Source organism: Cryptomeria japonica, chromosome 10, assembly GCF_030272615.1.
Source record: "Cryptomeria japonica chromosome 10, Sugi_1.0, whole genome shotgun sequence".
NCBI lineage: Eukaryota > Viridiplantae > Streptophyta > Pinopsida > Cupressales > Cupressaceae > Cryptomeria > Cryptomeria japonica.
This window is the reverse complement of record NC_081414.1, coordinates 155,271,650-155,288,713: the sequence shown is the minus strand read 5'-3', so window position 1 is coordinate 155,288,713 and position 17,064 is coordinate 155,271,650. Positions and strand designations below refer to the sequence as shown.

Sequence of the window (17,064 nt, the reverse complement as noted above, 5' to 3'; positions counted from 1 at the left end):
TACCTCACAATTACACAAGGATTTTAAAAACTCGTGCTCATATAAAATAAAGTCAAATGTAATATAAATGAAGAAGTTGTACACTAGCATTTGCTTGTAAACGAAAATCGTATTATATAACGACATTCTTATCTAACAAATATACATATCTATGGCATATAGTAAGGTTGCAAATTTATCAAGATGTATATATGTTTGAAAGATGTAAGTGCCAATTTTTCAAAATATATAATATCACTTTTCATATTTGACAAATAGACTAATCATTAATAAGATTGGCAATTTTTCAAAGTACATATAAGAATTTGGTGAAATAAAATTACCAATTGGTAGAAGAAATAATATTGAATGAAGAAACTCAAATCAATAAATATTTTGCCAAACTACCTAGTGTTGGCTGCCTGCACAATAATATAACTCATTTGATCAAAATTAATAATACATTTGTCCATTAATGCCTAAAAAGATTTCTGATGCTATTCCCAATATTTAGCCACTCGACACCACAATACCAAACCGACTCCACAAAACGCCACCACAAATCCAACACCTGTTCCCATCATCATCTCTCTGCTTTTCCACGACGAAATCTCCTCATCTTCTTCTTCTACTTGTGTACTAGGAGGAAGCGATCTTTGAGAAGAACAAGTCTTATTCACTGGAGCTCCACACAAATTCACGTTACCCAAAAATGACGATGCTCCAAATGTGTCGAAGTGGCGTTGTTGTGGAATTCTTCCTGACAGATTATTATATGACAAATTCAAATGACCCAGAAAATCGAGCGCCTGGATCGAAACAGGAATCGATCCACTCAACTGATTGCCCGATAGATCCAGAGACTCTAAATTATGGATATCCCCTAAGCTTTCTGGAATGCGCCCACTTAAATGGTTGTGACTCAAGTTTAGAGTAATCAGGCCTTTCAGCTTCCCAATTTCCCCTGGAATTTCTCCTCTGAGATTGTTTGCAGAGAGATCAATAACAGTAAAGGCAGCAGGAATTGAAGAGTAGTCCAGCTCGTTTCCCTTGTTGGTAATGTTAAACCCTTTCTGATAATACATTTGATAAGCAATAAAGTACCTTCCATACCTTTCACCGCTCGTTTGAGCAGTAGCCATGGCGACTAATTCTGTGATTTCAGCGGGAATGACGCCTGAAAAGCCATTGGAGGCGAGGTCGATGATCTGAAGATTGGGTATACGAAATATATCTGGAGGAATTGTGCCTGACAGATTATTCGACCTCAGAAGAGCAACTCGCAGATTTTTCAAGCTTGCAATCCAATTGGGTAATTTGCCAGTGAAGTTGTTCTTGCTAAGATCCAGGAACTCTAGTAGTTTACAGTTGAGAAGCCCCGATGGTAATTGCTCTGAAAATCTATTGCCCCTGAGATCCAATGACTGGAGCTTTTGTAGATTACCCAACTCATCTGGAATTGCTCGCTCCAGCTTATTGCCATACAATGTCAACACTTTCAGAGAGGTGCAGTTCCCCAGGCTGGAGGGCAGAGCATGGCTGAGCTCGTTACTTGACAGATCCAAATTTTCTATCCTTTTTAAGAAAGAGATTGATGAAGGAATGGCACCTCTGAGCTTGTTGTTAGACAGCGACAAGAACTCCAGAGAAGATGGAAGATTTGTTCCGATGTAATCTGCAATGTTTCCTTCAAAATTGTTCTTGGACAATTCCAGAACTGTCAATTGATTTTGAAGGGCAAGAGAGGGAAGAGGACCATGGAGATGATTGCCTGAGAGGTTCAGGGTCTTCAGATTATACCATGTACTCCATAACCATGAAGGTATGGTTCCCTCCAGACTGTTTCTGGAAAGATCAATGTGCTCAATTCTGGTCTGGTAGGACAACCATTTTGGAATGCTTCCTCCCATGTTACACCCTCTCACCAATAGCATCGCCAGATTAAAAGAAGGAACCCAATCTCTGCTTATGTTGAGAGTCAATCCACTTTCAGTTAACAATAGGTACTGCATATTGGTTAGGTTTTCAAACAGAGACTCTGTCACCGTTCCCTCCAACTGATTGCCCCATATTGAAAGGGTTTTAAGGGAGGACAATTGACCTAATGAATACGGAACACTACCATTCAACTTATTTGCACTCAGATCAAGATATGTCAAGGATGATAATGTGGACAACCAATGGGGAATGTTGCCCTGCAGTGCATTATGACGAAGGCGCAGAAAGTTCAGAGAAGAGAGATTGCTTAAGGAAGAGGGAATTGTTCCATAGAATTTATTGACACCCAGATCTAGATATGTCAAAGAGCTTAGATTCCCAATGACAGATGGGATTGTGCCAGTTAAATGATTCACTGAGAGGTCCATGTGGGTAAGGCTTAAAGCTGCAATCTGGGCTGGCAGAGTCCCATTCAGGAAATTCATCCTCAGATTGAGTGAAACCAAGCTTTTTATATTGAATACCCAGGTGGGTAGTTCAGAAGAAAGTGAATTATTCTCCATATGCAGATATCTGAGTGAAGTAAGATTTATGAGAAAAGCAGGAATTGGACCTACCAGGCTACAATTTGTCATGTCCAGATGCTGAAGCCTCTTAAGTTCACCAACAGACTCACCTATTTCCATCATAGGAAGGCCGCTTAGATTGACCCCACGGAGTGAAATATACTCGAGCTGTGTAAGAGTCCCCAGCCATTTCAAACAGGGGATTTCCAAATGCTCTAGATCAGAAAAATCCAAGTAACGTAGCTTTGAAATCTTTCCCAACTGGAAAGGCAGGAGTCCAGATAAGCCTGTGTTGGAGAGGTTGAGATAAGTAAGCTCTGTCAAAAAGGACATGTTTGGGGGCATCTCAAGGCCGTGAAAAGAATTCATGCTCAAATCCAGGTATTTCAGTTGGCTTAATGGGAAGAGCGCAGAGAGTCCTAACTTTCCTCTGTAATGAGTAGAAAGGTTGAAACCTCTGAAATCAAGAGAATCCACTCTTCCTGAGTGAGAGTCACAGTGGAGGGCTGTCCATTGGCAGCAATTAGAAGAGCCTTTCCAAGAATTCAAGAGGGCATTGGGATATTTCAGATTATCTCTGAATTTCAAAAGAGCATCCTTTTCTATTTTATGGCATCCATGTGTTTGTGAGCAAACAAAACAGAGGAGTATACATATTTTCAAAATAACTGTGATATTCTGTGCCATTGTTCGCTCGTGATCTGTATAGCAGGTTGCAATATGTAGACTAATGTCTTCCAGTTTTTGTACACGTGCTTGACTTTCTTATTGTTTGGCGCTAAAGTTTTCTGGGAGGTAACTACCCATATTTATGATACTGTCAATCGCAAGGAGTAGATTCATTCCAAACAACTACTTGTAATGATATGATTCTTGAACCAGTTTACGTAATCCGATGGGAAATACAAGTGGTTTCCAGGAAATGTGAGAAAGGAGATGAAGGGAGGGAGGAAGGTGATTTGAGAAACCTGTGATAGGCATGGCACCCGTACAGATTTATGTTTCAAGTAAGACGATTGAACGGATTCTGACTGTTAATTTGTCTGCTTGTCTATTATCTCTCCAAAATTCCAGAAATTTCTGAAGCTGCAGCCGTTCCCGGATCAAGCCTAGAATTACTGTGGAGAATTTTTACTACATTTCTATTTGAAGAAAGTTGACACAAAATTTCTGAATGAACACTTGACACGAAATTGTGATAGGTTAAATAGAAGAAAAAACACGTGGATGAGAAAATAGGAAATTAATATACAAGAATGATCCAATGTGAACGTAGAAATCAAAAGATTAGGAGAGAAAGCTAAAATGGTGATGTGGAGAAATAGGGAGAAAGTCAAAATGGGAATGCAGAGATAATTAAAAAAGAGATATTGTGTGAACCAATTTAATTTCACATATGATTATGAGGAAAAATAGTATATAGAAGTAAATACAAGATAGAAAGTTGAAATATTAATAGTTCAATTAAGAATTAGCTTGCATCATTTTAAATGTGAAATAAAGAGGTGTAAAACATCTAATGAAGAGTAGGTTGACAGGTCAGTTTAGTGGAAACAGAATGGTATTACATCATGGTGTGTTCAACTTATGAAATCATTTAGATCAAATGTGTTAATACTTTAAAAGTTGAATATCTAACTGCTTTGTTTGAGGAGCGAATTGTGAAGATGGTAGATTATTTGACTAAAATCTATAGCGAACGAACCATGATAAGTAAAGAAATAGTGAATAATAAGGAACAAGGGTTGGGTTCATTGGTTGGGTCTTTAGGTGTTACACTATTGTTTCCAATCTTGAGTCCCATTGATTGTTTGATGTTTGTAAACATCATCAAAAAAAAATATTTTATTTTATTGTTTCCAATCTTGAGACCTATTGATTGTTTGATCTTATAAACATCATTTAAATTTTTATTTTTTATTTTATTTCATCTCAACACAAACATAATTACCAACTTAATAAACCATTAAAATTTGCATAACATGAATTTTAAAAATCATAAGTTGAGGACAACATATGATTGGATTTCACTTCAAAAAAATTCACTCGACTATACAAGTACATACATGTAGATAAATAGATAAAATGTTTACGTTAATCTTATTTGAGTATGAACTCCCTTACATCTAATTAAATAGTGAAAGCTTGTATTAAGTTATTAATATTTTTGTTTTACATAATGTGAAATTTTAGTTATATAATGTTTAGTTAAAATATTTAGAATAATTTTATAATATAGTACTTGTATTTTTATTTTTTATAATAAATTTTTATCTATTAATTATATATATATATAATGTGTGTGTGTGTGTGTGTGTGTGTGTGTGTGTGTGTGTGTGTGTGTGTGTGTGTGTGTGTGTGTGTGAGAGAGAGAGAGAGAGAGATCTCTTTATGAGAGGAGCAAGCTAACTTTCAACATCAACAATTGCATTGATGTAGAATGACGCAAGATGGTCAAAGTAATTTTAGTTAGACACATTTCTAATTCTGAATTAGTTAGATGTCAATGTGAATTATGTGAATGTCATTGTCTATGCAACCCACTTTTATTGTGATATGAGTCTCTTTGGTGATGTTCAAAAATAACGGAACTTTTACTATTTCATCACTCTACAGGCAAAACTAAACGAATTTTACATGATATATAATTATATTATATTTATTGATAAATCTAATATTTTATATGATGTAAACTGCTAAATTTATTTCTAATATAATATTTATCTCAATCCTTGATCAAACATCCCCCAAATCTATAAATAACACATCTTGGAAATCATTTTAGATGAGGCTCATGAAGTGTAAAGCCATTTTGTCAATTTGAGTGATCACATATCATCTCTCAAGCACAAGCACATATAAATTGGCAGGCAACCACCATCTTGTATGTGTAATGAATTATAGGTGAGAATTTTTATTTTCTTGTATATTTAATGTAATTTCAGTTTAGGATAAAATTTGAAAGCATGGTTTGAGTCCTTGTTTTATATTGTACATTCTTCTTATTAATATTTTAGCACACCTAGTGGGACTCACCTCCCTAATCTATTTTTCTTTTGAGATTTTTGTGAAATCTTTTCATCATAGGTTGTTAGTTTGGCACATTCACCACTACTTTCAATGCCTCTACTTTACATATTGATGTTTTTTTCTTTTAAAGTGATTTATTTTCTATGGATTGACAACTTTGCTCAATATTAGTGCATTTGCATCCAATTTGGCATTTTATAAGATAGTGTGGCATTTGTATAGTTGTGCTATGAGCACTCTTGTCTAACAACCCAAACATCATTTCTTCAATCATTTTTCAAAATTTGGATGTCTTTCACTTATTTCTATAATTCATTATTTTACATCATTTTGAAATTCAAAACATAATGGTCACATGTATGCAATCAAAGTTGGAAAATTTTGTCCATGCTGATTAATCCCTCTATAAAATTTTGACACAATTTAATACTTTTACCCTCTAAACGTTTTACAATCCAACCCATCTCAATCCTACATGGATTTTCTTCAAGGACTATTCTCAAAGGATCCTTACCCACAAAATACAAACAAATTTGCATAATTTGGCCACATCACTAATTTTATCTCATCCAAATGTACCATTGACCATGTGGTCATCATTTCCAAATATAGCTAATTCCTCAAATCAATTAAATCCAAACTCCATAAAGAGAATGGTTCCACCATCCATGTGTGAAACTACAAGAGTGTCCATGCATTAATCATTAATACAAAACACTTGTCCCTTGCATGTCATCCAAGAAAACATAAAGATATCAAAAGCATATTCCAAAGCATTCCCAGACATATCCCCACCTAAATCAAGATCCAAGCATCCACACCCATCGCTTTCATAACCCCATACCATCTCAAGGTTGAAGCTTCCATAAACCCATCCTTAAACCATGATCCTATCACCTTGGTTCCACCAAATTTATCTAATCCAATTTTCTAACAATCAAGGAAAGTACAACCACCACCACTCCTTCCCCATCTAAAAATATATTTGTGTCTTGTTTTCTAAGCAACATGTATCTCATTGCAAACTAGATTTGTTAGAGTATAAACTACCAAGGTAAAGAGTTGGCCTTCATGAAAAAGGCATCTTGGAACCCATCCAAATCAGATGAAATAAAAGGTTCAAGGCATTACCTACAAATCTCACAATAATCACATTGGCAACATTTCCATCAATCCTAAGAATACAAGGATGATCTATCATCTAAACACAAAAAAGATTCTCCAATACTGAAAAAACAAAGATTACAAAAAGAACATTGAAGGGACCAAATGCGAAAATAAGTAAAAAAGAATGAAGACTAATAGGAGAATATTGGAGGATGAATTTTTTTAGTTCTATAAGGCTAAAATCAAATTGATTACTAAAATTCTTCTCGAAGTATAAAAGCATATTGTTTTGGAACGCACCCTTGGTGGTGAGGTTGAAATAAGATATTTTTTAGAGGCTACTTAAGGAGGATGATCCCACTCAATTGAAGAATTATAGACCTATTAATGTTCTCAATCTACCATATTTTTTTCACTATGGCTATGAGGATTCATAAAATTTTACTTCAATGTCATTTCTCGCTCCCAAACTAGCTTTGTGAAAAAATTTCCAGGTGAAATATTTTTATGGCCCTTGTTGATTTTGACAAAGCATGTGACCATATATAATGCACACTTTTATCTTCATGTTAAAACATTTAGGCTTTGGTTATACCTTTTGTACAATAGTGAACGTATAGTTTAAGGATGGCATTACTCAAATATATATTAATGGTGCACGAATGGCAATTCATTTAACCTAAAAATATATATCTATAAGGAAAAAATTTACCCTTAATCCATATCTTTTTTTAGTAGCTAGAGCTATACATTTTTTAAGTCATTGTTCATTGGGTCCTTTAGTGAAAGGATTGATTCTTTCCTATAGTGATTTTGGGATAATATTGCAATACTCTGTTTGTTCAAATTGATGAAGTCAAGTTTAGTAATTTGGATAGAAGATTAGATATTTAATATATTGTTTCAATATCTAAAATTGTCATGCAAAAATCTAATATTAATAGTTAGGCTAATAATTTCCCCAAATGGTCCTTAATTAACGATGGAAGTGTCTAGTTCTACATTCAATGTGATTAAATATCTTGTAGAGTTGGAAAGTAATATATTCTCTCATGTAGGGAGGTACTAGGTGTGTCAAAAAAAAGTCCTCTTGCACTTTATATGTCTCATCATGTTGTCTTGTTTCATCTTCTCATGTAAATCAACTTAATAAGGTTAATAAATGAACTTTCTTTGGTCTGATGTTGAAGGCAATAGAAAGGACGTGTCTCATGGGATAATATTTTAAGATCAAAATAATTTTTGGGATGGGGTTGAAAGACCTTTTAAAAAGGATTTTTCTCTTGCTAACAAATGGATCGTCAAAGCAATTTATGGTAATAAGCCTTTAAAGTAGTTGTTTATGTAAAATTCTAGCTAATTGATTTTTTATTCTATTCAAAAGGCATATCTTCTTGTTAATGATTTTTTTAGAGGAAGAGCACCAGTAACCGTCCCATGTTCCAATTACCATTCAATCCTTGCTCACCCAACCCCCCAATTACTAACTTTAAAGGAATCAAAAAAATAGTAATTAAAATCTCATTAATAAATTTCACATGTACAAATAGTCTCCCACTTTACCACCCGTAGTTATATTTTTGGACTTTAATTGGAGGATTTGTGCATCTTTATTGGTACCCATAGCGCACAAATATTTAGGCATTTGTGCATACATATTGGCCATTTTTTAGGTGGTTGTAGCACACGGTTATTGGAGCATCTTTAAGTAGGTATTGGGCGACACTTGGAAATTACCACTTTTTGATCCTTGTGCACATAATGGATTCCACAGGGTGTGTGGTTACTACCCAAAAGCCAGAAAAATAGCTATAAGTGGTTAAGTCGCATACAGAGATGACCAAAACAATCATGAAAATCTGATGTATTATTTAAAGATCTATGGGTGTGTGAAGTTAGCTATAACGGCTACTGGTATGCTTCCCCTAAAGGGTGTTATATTTTTTTCAAACAATAAAAGATGTTTGGTTTTAGATATTTATGGTGGACCCTAAAGGGTTTCAATTCTTTTCTTAATCCCCTATTAGTAAATGTGTCTAAACCTTGCTACTGCTATTAAAAAAACAAAAAATAAAATTTTAGGCAATAGAATAAAAAAACTCAATTTTTGGGCTATAGATGTGTTATCCCCAATTTGTAAAAATTGGGGGAACCCTACAAATTTTTGGCCCATTTGTAGTTAAAATACTCTATGCACGCTTTCGAAATTATTTTTTCAACATGAACGTGATTGTCGTTTTGATTTTCCTAAACCATTTGAAGTTTCAGGTGTTAATCGGACCTATAAACTCAATTTACACCATTTTGGCCTTTAGGTGCAACTCAGGTGTAAATCGAGTTCATAGACCCAATTTACACCTTCCCTTTATGTTTTTCCCTTTATGAAAATGTGCAAATCAAGTTCATGAACCTGAAATGCACCTTTGACCTAGCCATAAGTGCAAATTGGGTTCATGAATCCGATTTACCTATTAATTGCACTTCATGTTGGAATTATTGTCTCCTATGTCGATTTGATTTGGGACTATTATATTTCTTTTTTGAATCTTTTCGACCTACATATTTTCTTCTTGGTTCATCATTTTTCTTAGTGGCGAATTCGTAGAGCATTCTTCTCCTCTGAAATTGCAAGGTTTCCTCAATTTTTATTCGATGAGTTCCTTTCTCCTTGTCTTTTCCTTGTTAATATTTTCATTGCTTTCCTTTGTGTGACCTAGCTAGGGTTTTTGGTTTGTGATTTGCATTTATATCCTCCATGATTGTGGTTGAATTTGCAAACTCAAACCACATTGTTTTATTTGTATGGCAGGATTCGCATTTTAAATTCTATATCTTATAATAATTGTTTTTGTTTGACCCTTGGTGGTATTCAGATTGGTGAATTCGAATCACACCAATACTTGGTGGTATTTAGGTTCATCAACCCAAATACCATGCTAGTTTTTTCCCTTGCAATGTAATTTATGATTGGTGGTATTCAGGTTTACCAACCCAAACAACACCATTCACATGGTGTTGTTCAGGTTTGTAAATGCAAATAGCATAGTGTTTCATTTCTTGTTCAAATGCTTGTGAGTGGTGAGGTTCAGGTTTATAAATCCAAACCACACTAAACCAGTGGTGGAGTTCAGGTTTATAAACTTGAACTTCACCACTGTGTTCCTTCCTTTTAGGTGTAGTTTAGACCGATAGGTCCGACCTACACTATGTCTCTCCCTTTATTTTAGTTTGAACCTATAGACCTAACCTACACCTATTTTATCCAATGCACAATTTAGGTGTACTTTGAACTTATCGACCCGATCTACACTACTACTTTGTTTTACTTAGTTCAAGTCTATAGGTCTAAACTACACCAAGTTTTTGTTCTTCCCATTTTTTATGTGCAGTTCAGTTTTATGAACCCAAACTATGCCTTTGATCCACACTCAGCCTTAAGTGTAAATTTGGTCTACGAACCCGAATTATACCAAATGCACACACATGTAAATAGGGTTCGTAGGCCCATTTTACACTTGTTCTACCATGATACAATGAGGTTTTTGTAACCTTAATGGCACCAAATGCAACACATGCATGATCTTGTTCAATTTTGATGATCAAGTTGGTTGGTGATTGTTCTTCTCAAGTATTGATGATTTATGTATGCTACAGTGTCATTCTTATATAGATGACAGAACTACCTTTGGGCAACAAGACCATGAAGTTCAAGAAGCAATATTTGTATCAGTCTTCCCACCTTCATTTGTATCTTCAAATATTGAAAATATAAGGGATACTGAAATAGGTCATGTGGACTTAGAAAAATTTCTCAAAATGATTGAGTAGCCACCTTCATACTATAAGATGGAGCCTACCATGAACAGTAGTAGTCATCTAGTTTCAGCATTTCCAATGTCAGCTCAAGATCCTGAATTTGTTCTTGTAGTTACAAATCACTTTAATCTTGTTAGAAGAAGTGTGAAAGATACTAGTGGCAAAAATCTAATCAGGCTTGATGAGGACTTTTTTGATACTATATTCAAGTGTTCAAATATTGAAAAGTATTATGATATCACCATGCAATCAGCACAGGCTTACTATGATAGGAATTCAAAGTGCAGAAAAATATGAATGACAATTGGTTGAAGACTTCAAGACCTACAATTGTCAGGTGGTTGAAAACCTTTCATAGAAGTGATCTTATTGAAGAGGTCAATGACTTGGTTACTCTTCTGAGCAGGGTGAAAGGACTCCATGTTGCGGACACTTATTATGAATGGATGTATCAGTACATCCACGTCATTAGACAAAACAAAGAGAAAATATTTTGGGGTAAACAAATAAGTGATGCCTTATGTGAGCAACTCGCTAAGGTACCAACTACCCTCAAGTTTTATATGACATCTTATCTGGTGTATGCAACGGCTTCTAAGAGAAATTTCTCAGGTTTGTTTACATCAAGAGACAGAAGGAAAGTTGTTGTGTATGAGTACTATTCTCAGTTGGTAATGAAGAATATCTTTCATTTTCGAAGGGTGAATGATGCATTCTTTCGCTAAAATATGTGCATGCTAAACAAATATTTATACAACAAAAGGGTGACCATGCATGGGAAGTAGTGAACCAATATGGGTGTATGTTCCTTTAATTCCTTACTTTCACCTACCTAAGGTGGGATGTTTTAATGGTGAACCTTTTATGCTCCCAAGGTATCCATCGGATAAAATTATCTTCATGGAATTGGCTTGTCAAATGGTGGCATTACATGAGGCACAATCTGGTTCACATAAGGAATGTTTCAATTTCTCATTAATTATTGGTAGGTGCTCCATCAATTCAATTTTCAAAGCTAGGGCATTGGAAGAAGAAATGAGAAGATTAACTATAAGATTATTCAAGGCAAGAAGAGACTTTAATTACAGAGTAATGAAGAATAAATTAAAGAAGGCATATGTCCATGTGCATCGCATTGAAGACATCTGGGTTGATTGTATGATAGAGCATGATATTAGAAAACTAAACTATTGCTGACTCGCAATGGAGAAAATTTGAGAGCTTGATCTCGCAGATATTTCAAATGATCTTGAAGATGATGGTAATGTTCTGGATTTTGTCTATGTAGAAAAGAAATTGCCACTCATTCAATGGTCACAAAAAGAAGCAACTTCTCTCAGAGATAGATTCTAGAGTATTCTTGCAAATACTAATGTTTGGCTATCTAACAAAAGAATCTAGTTCAATCCCTTCTCCACTAGTTCTAATGATGATACTACTATACCTGTTGGAAAAAGGTCATAAATCATAACAAAGAACAAACAAGATCATGTTACTCCCCAGAAGGCTCCAAATTTGAAATTCACAGTTGGGACTAACAAAGATCAACTTCAAGGTGAGGAGGAGGATAATGAAGAACATGATGATGAAAATGATGATGAATATGATGATGAATATGATGAAGAGGGATTACCAAAACATTCTAAGAATTCTCAATCAGATAAGTCCCATGAGTCCCTTCCATAGGTATCTCTTTCTTCCTCAACCATGGTTCATGTTCCTGTTTCTTCCATTCAATAAGAACCTTTTGGATCTGCTGCCACTTATATTACTCCTAGTATAGTTGTCTGTATTCCTTCCACTGGTACAAGTTGTAATACCCTAAAATTGGTCATCTAAACCATGGGCCCCTAATCTCGACAACATCACCAAGGTCCTAACCAAAGGTAATTAAATCAATCTTGAGCACATTATTAATTCTTTAATCATCAAAAATCACATGGCAAATCAACCACTCAGTATTAATTAAATATCTATTTAATTAATTGAATTATTTCAAGAATAATCATTTTGATCAATTATCCCATTTTAATTTATTAAATATCTTTGCATATTTAATTAATTAATAAATTTACCATTCAATCATGCGAAAGGATTAATTTATTACAAAAGATGAATTAATTTATTACAAAGAGTTGAATTGAAACCAAAAAAAAAAAAAAGAATTGAATTGAGAGAGAAATCAAACTTGAGATATTATTTCTTTTTATTAAATTTAGAACTTGAAATTAGAAAAGCAATTTAATTGAATTGTTGAATTATTCTCTAAAATTGGAACTCAAAGCTTTTCAGAAAAAAAGAAGTTCAGTTGCATTAAGAAAACTCTTTTCTTGATTAAATTGAAGAATTATCTGTTTTTATCAGATATGCATGGAACTAATTTATTATTATTTTCCAATGCAACTTGGACTTCTAATTTGAATGCATTTCAATTAAACTATAATTGGAATCTATCTCAAGGTTAACTCAACCTGATTTCTCAATTATTTCCAATTAATTCTAAATTGAGCTTTTTGTAATTCTCTATAAATTCAGTCTTCATCTCTCATTCCAATTCACCCCAGAGATTTTTGAGAACACACTTGGAAATTATTATCACGCTAATTTCACTCTGGAGTCATTGAAATCATTGTGCCTTTTTAAATTACTTGTATCTATTTTACATTCATTATTGTTTGCATGCATTGTTGCTTGAATTTGCTTGAATTACTCATCCATCTTGCATCCATATAGCTTAATATCATATAGATTAAATCCTTCGTCTTGGTGTAGTCTAGTCACTGGTATTGCTTATAAAAATATGAGAGCAATCTTATACTCGCATCTTTTAGAAGGCAATTAGTCGCTTTGCTATGGTTTATTTCTTATTGATTATTGATTACTAACCATGCATATAATGACTTAATTGAAGTGTTGTGTTGTGCTAGACGCCAAGTACTCCAACCCACTATAAAATAAACGTGATTTGATGAAAATCAAGTCAACGGCAATGCTCGGGAATAGCTCTCCTCTGTACCTTCGGGTATATTAAACCTTGGTTTTCAAGGCTGGGAGACCTCTTAATTGAGTTTATACCTCGACGCGCCAAACGAATCCCTGACTAAATCCAATTTAAAATTAGAAGCTACCCTATTCATCTCCGAAAGGGGGATAATCTTTGTACAAGAGAGATAGTAACTCTCCCAAGATACTTGTCATTTTGTGCCCCCATTAGCGTTTGGAGTCGGATAATACAGCATTGAGAATCCATTGCGTGAGACTCAATGGTCGTATTCTGATTAGCTATTGGGTGTGTACCTGAGTCTACAAGCAAAGGTTTTCTTTCCTCACCAAATTCCTTAGGGTTTGCATGTTGTGATTGAAGTCACTATAAATACTACTTGTTTTTTGTGTTTTTCATCCCTAAAACAAAAAAACTGAAATACCAAAAATTAGTGAAGACCAGAAACAACTCAGTAAGTCAAAACTCTATCCATGTCAGAAACTAGTCCATCATAAGTCGAAACTCTGTGTCAATCCCAGTCAAAAATCAGTCCATCTCAGAATTTGTCATACTCAGTTGGTCATACTCAGCAGTCAAAAAACTCAGAATTTTTAGTTTCTGCCCTGTGAACAGTCATACAAGTCTGCTAACTTATCGTGCTACACCAGTCCTATGTCGTACGAATCTACTCAATTGTCATTCTAAAGCAGATTCTCTATCGTACGAGTCTGAATCATTCATCATCCTGCACTATATTTTGTCTCGTACGAGACAGAATCGACCTCAATCTTCTGTCGTCCTGTACATGCCCATCAGTCGAACGGTATAATACAGCAACTCGTACGAACCAGAAATTATGTCATCCTATAACTGATAAATTGTCATCCAGTTCAGAAAACCCAGTCGTACAAGTATCTGGTTTTGTCAGACAGAACATTCAAAATTGCCAAAAACACAATCTACAGCGAGCATAATACTGGTTATCATTTTCCTGAGCATAAAACAAATCAAGATAGTGTACCTCTGCCATTTTTTTTGTTGCACGATTTGGTCGATCGCCCTTCAGCTAGTTCAATCAAAACTACCTATCAAACTCAAGTCACTTAGATAACGTCTTACATAGGATATATCGTTCCTGAATCAGACTGAATCTTAGTTACAATTTTAGAATCAACCCAGGAAAACGTCTTAGACAGGATAGATCGTTCCTGAAATCAGACAAAATCTCAGTTGTTTCTCCCAAAACAATACGCTAAACCGAACAAACTAGCTCTGAAATTGATCTTAACCTCTGCATCACAAAACAACTCTAGGTCACACTAATCCATAAAAATGCCTATTCAAACCAGGAGTTCTCGTAAGACAAAGAACAAACCTTCACTTATCAAGATAATCCATTCTACGTGAAGGATCCCCTCATTGACATACCATCGTCATCAGGCGGGCCGATTTTTGATGAACCGAAATCTCCCACTATACATGAGATAGAATACAATGATGGAAACAAAAACGATCGTAATATTCCTGAAAATCATAATGACTCCTCATCATCAAGTGAGACTGACGAATCTACTAAACCTCCAGAAAAAGAAATCCTTGACTGTCAGAAAGACAAAGACTTTAGAAAAATGATGAAAACTATCATGATCCGAGAAAAGGAAGACTATTTCTTAGAACTAGCAAATCAAGGTGCTAAACTTCCTGTTGGATATGATGTTCAAACACTTGTTACTAAGAGAAAAGACTCACCTATACTCATGGTACACAAATAGTTAATAGCTTTGAGAACAAAGCTCACAGACCTAAAGAATAAGGACAATTCCCCGAACCAATATTCTTTGGAAGCAATATGTCCCTTCCCATTTGACAAGAATTTACACATGCCTCCATTCCCTTCACGAGTGGAAATCCCAAAATTTGATAAATATGATGGTACCTCAGATCCTCAAGATCATGTCAAGGAATTTAGTGTTGCTTGTATGGAATTCATGCACGATCAAATGTACCTTATGCGTCTCTTCCCAAGGAGTTTAGGGGGTCAAGCAATGGAGTGGTTCTCAAGTCTACCCAAAGGAATAAAAACATTCGAAGAACTAATCCAACTGTTCTTACAACAATACTCATACAAAATTCGACATCCTGTGACTATGATCGATCTTTGTAATACTCAATAGAAAACAGGGGAACCTCTTCTTACTTTTCTACAATGTTGGAGAAGGATGTTCTCTAGGTACCCACGACCTATCCCAGACTCTGAGAAAATGGATATATTTGTCAATAACTTGGTCCCCGAACTAAAATATAGCGTACAAATGCAAATACACCCATCATTTAACAAAATGGTAGATAATGCCATTCGAATGGAAGATGTGCTCATAAAAAAGGGAGATATCACACCTTGGAAAGAAACACAAACAGGATCCAGTTCTAAAGAGAAGAACAAGTATTGGAAATTTGCCAAAGACAAAAACAAGAATGTTGTTAATGATGGAGTAGTAGACATTGTCAAAACCAACTCAAAATCAACAATATTCAATCTAGCTAGTGGTACACAAGCACTTAAAGCTGCTGAAATTGCAGCAGAAAATCAGCCAAAGAAAACAAAGGAATGGTTCAAAGAAAAGTCGTGGCTTTCCAGACCTAAGCGTGATTTTACTCCTCTTGAAGAATAATATGAGTCGGCTTTAAAAACTCTATTGGCAAACAACTTGATAACACTACCAGATAACTCCAGACCATATGATCCAGATGTCAAACCAAGATGGTGGAGAGAAAATGAATACTGTGACTTCCATTAGAATAAGGGTCATAACATAAACAATTGCATGAAGCTAAAACATGAGATTCAAGATCTCATAGATGCTGGTAAAGTAGTTGTTGGGAATCACCCAACCAATGCTGATCATAAAGCATTTAAAGACCCTTTGCCTGCTTATGAACAAGGTGATTCCTCACAGACCAAAGGAGGTGCCAAGGTAAATTATGCTTATGCCAACCAGGACAACATTATCAACATGATTGAACCTTCACACTCATAATATTGCAATGTGACTATAGTTCAAGATAAACCAAATGAATCACGATATGCAAAAGCTCTGACCAGATCTCAAAAGAAAGTCACCCTCCAAGGAGCTAGCTCTACCAAACTGGCTCAAGAAACATTAAATCTGACAGTTGTGCCAAATAAACAAAAAGAATCAACCTTGGACAAATTTAAAAGATTAACCTCCTCATCATCCTCTGGATACAGCGTGGTTGAACAGTTGAAAAGGACAAATGCTCAAATTTCAATTTTTGAATTGCTACAGCTCTCATCTGCTCACAAGGAAATTCTACACAAAGCATTGCTCACTACTAACATTCCAAAAGATTTAGACATTGATCGGTTTCAGTCTATGGTGGGTCATCTGACTTCACCTCACTATTTGACCTTCTCTGAAGAAGATGACAACTCATTAAATCATCCACATAACCAGCCATTGCATATTGAAGCCACGATCCACAAACACAAAGTTAAACGTGTTTTGATAGATGGAGGCATGGGGTTGAATATCTGTACTTATCATCTGCTTACACAACTAGGATTCTTTGAAAATGTCATTGATCCAGGCAAGAAAATAACAATTAAAGCCTATGATGAAGAAG

General features: G+C 35.0%; 1 protein-coding gene across 1 annotated transcript; it reads right to left on the bottom strand.

Moving 5' to 3' along the window:
* Positions 1-228: 228 nt before the first annotated feature.
* LOC131048002 (receptor like protein 22) lies at positions 229-3,436 on the bottom strand. The gene has a single exon (XM_057981827.2). The coding sequence runs from the start codon at positions 3,168-3,170 to the stop codon at positions 477-479; it is 2,694 nt and encodes an 897-aa protein (XP_057837810.2). The 5' UTR covers positions 3,171-3,436; the 3' UTR covers positions 229-476.
* Positions 3,437-17,064: the final 13,628 nt, after the last annotated feature.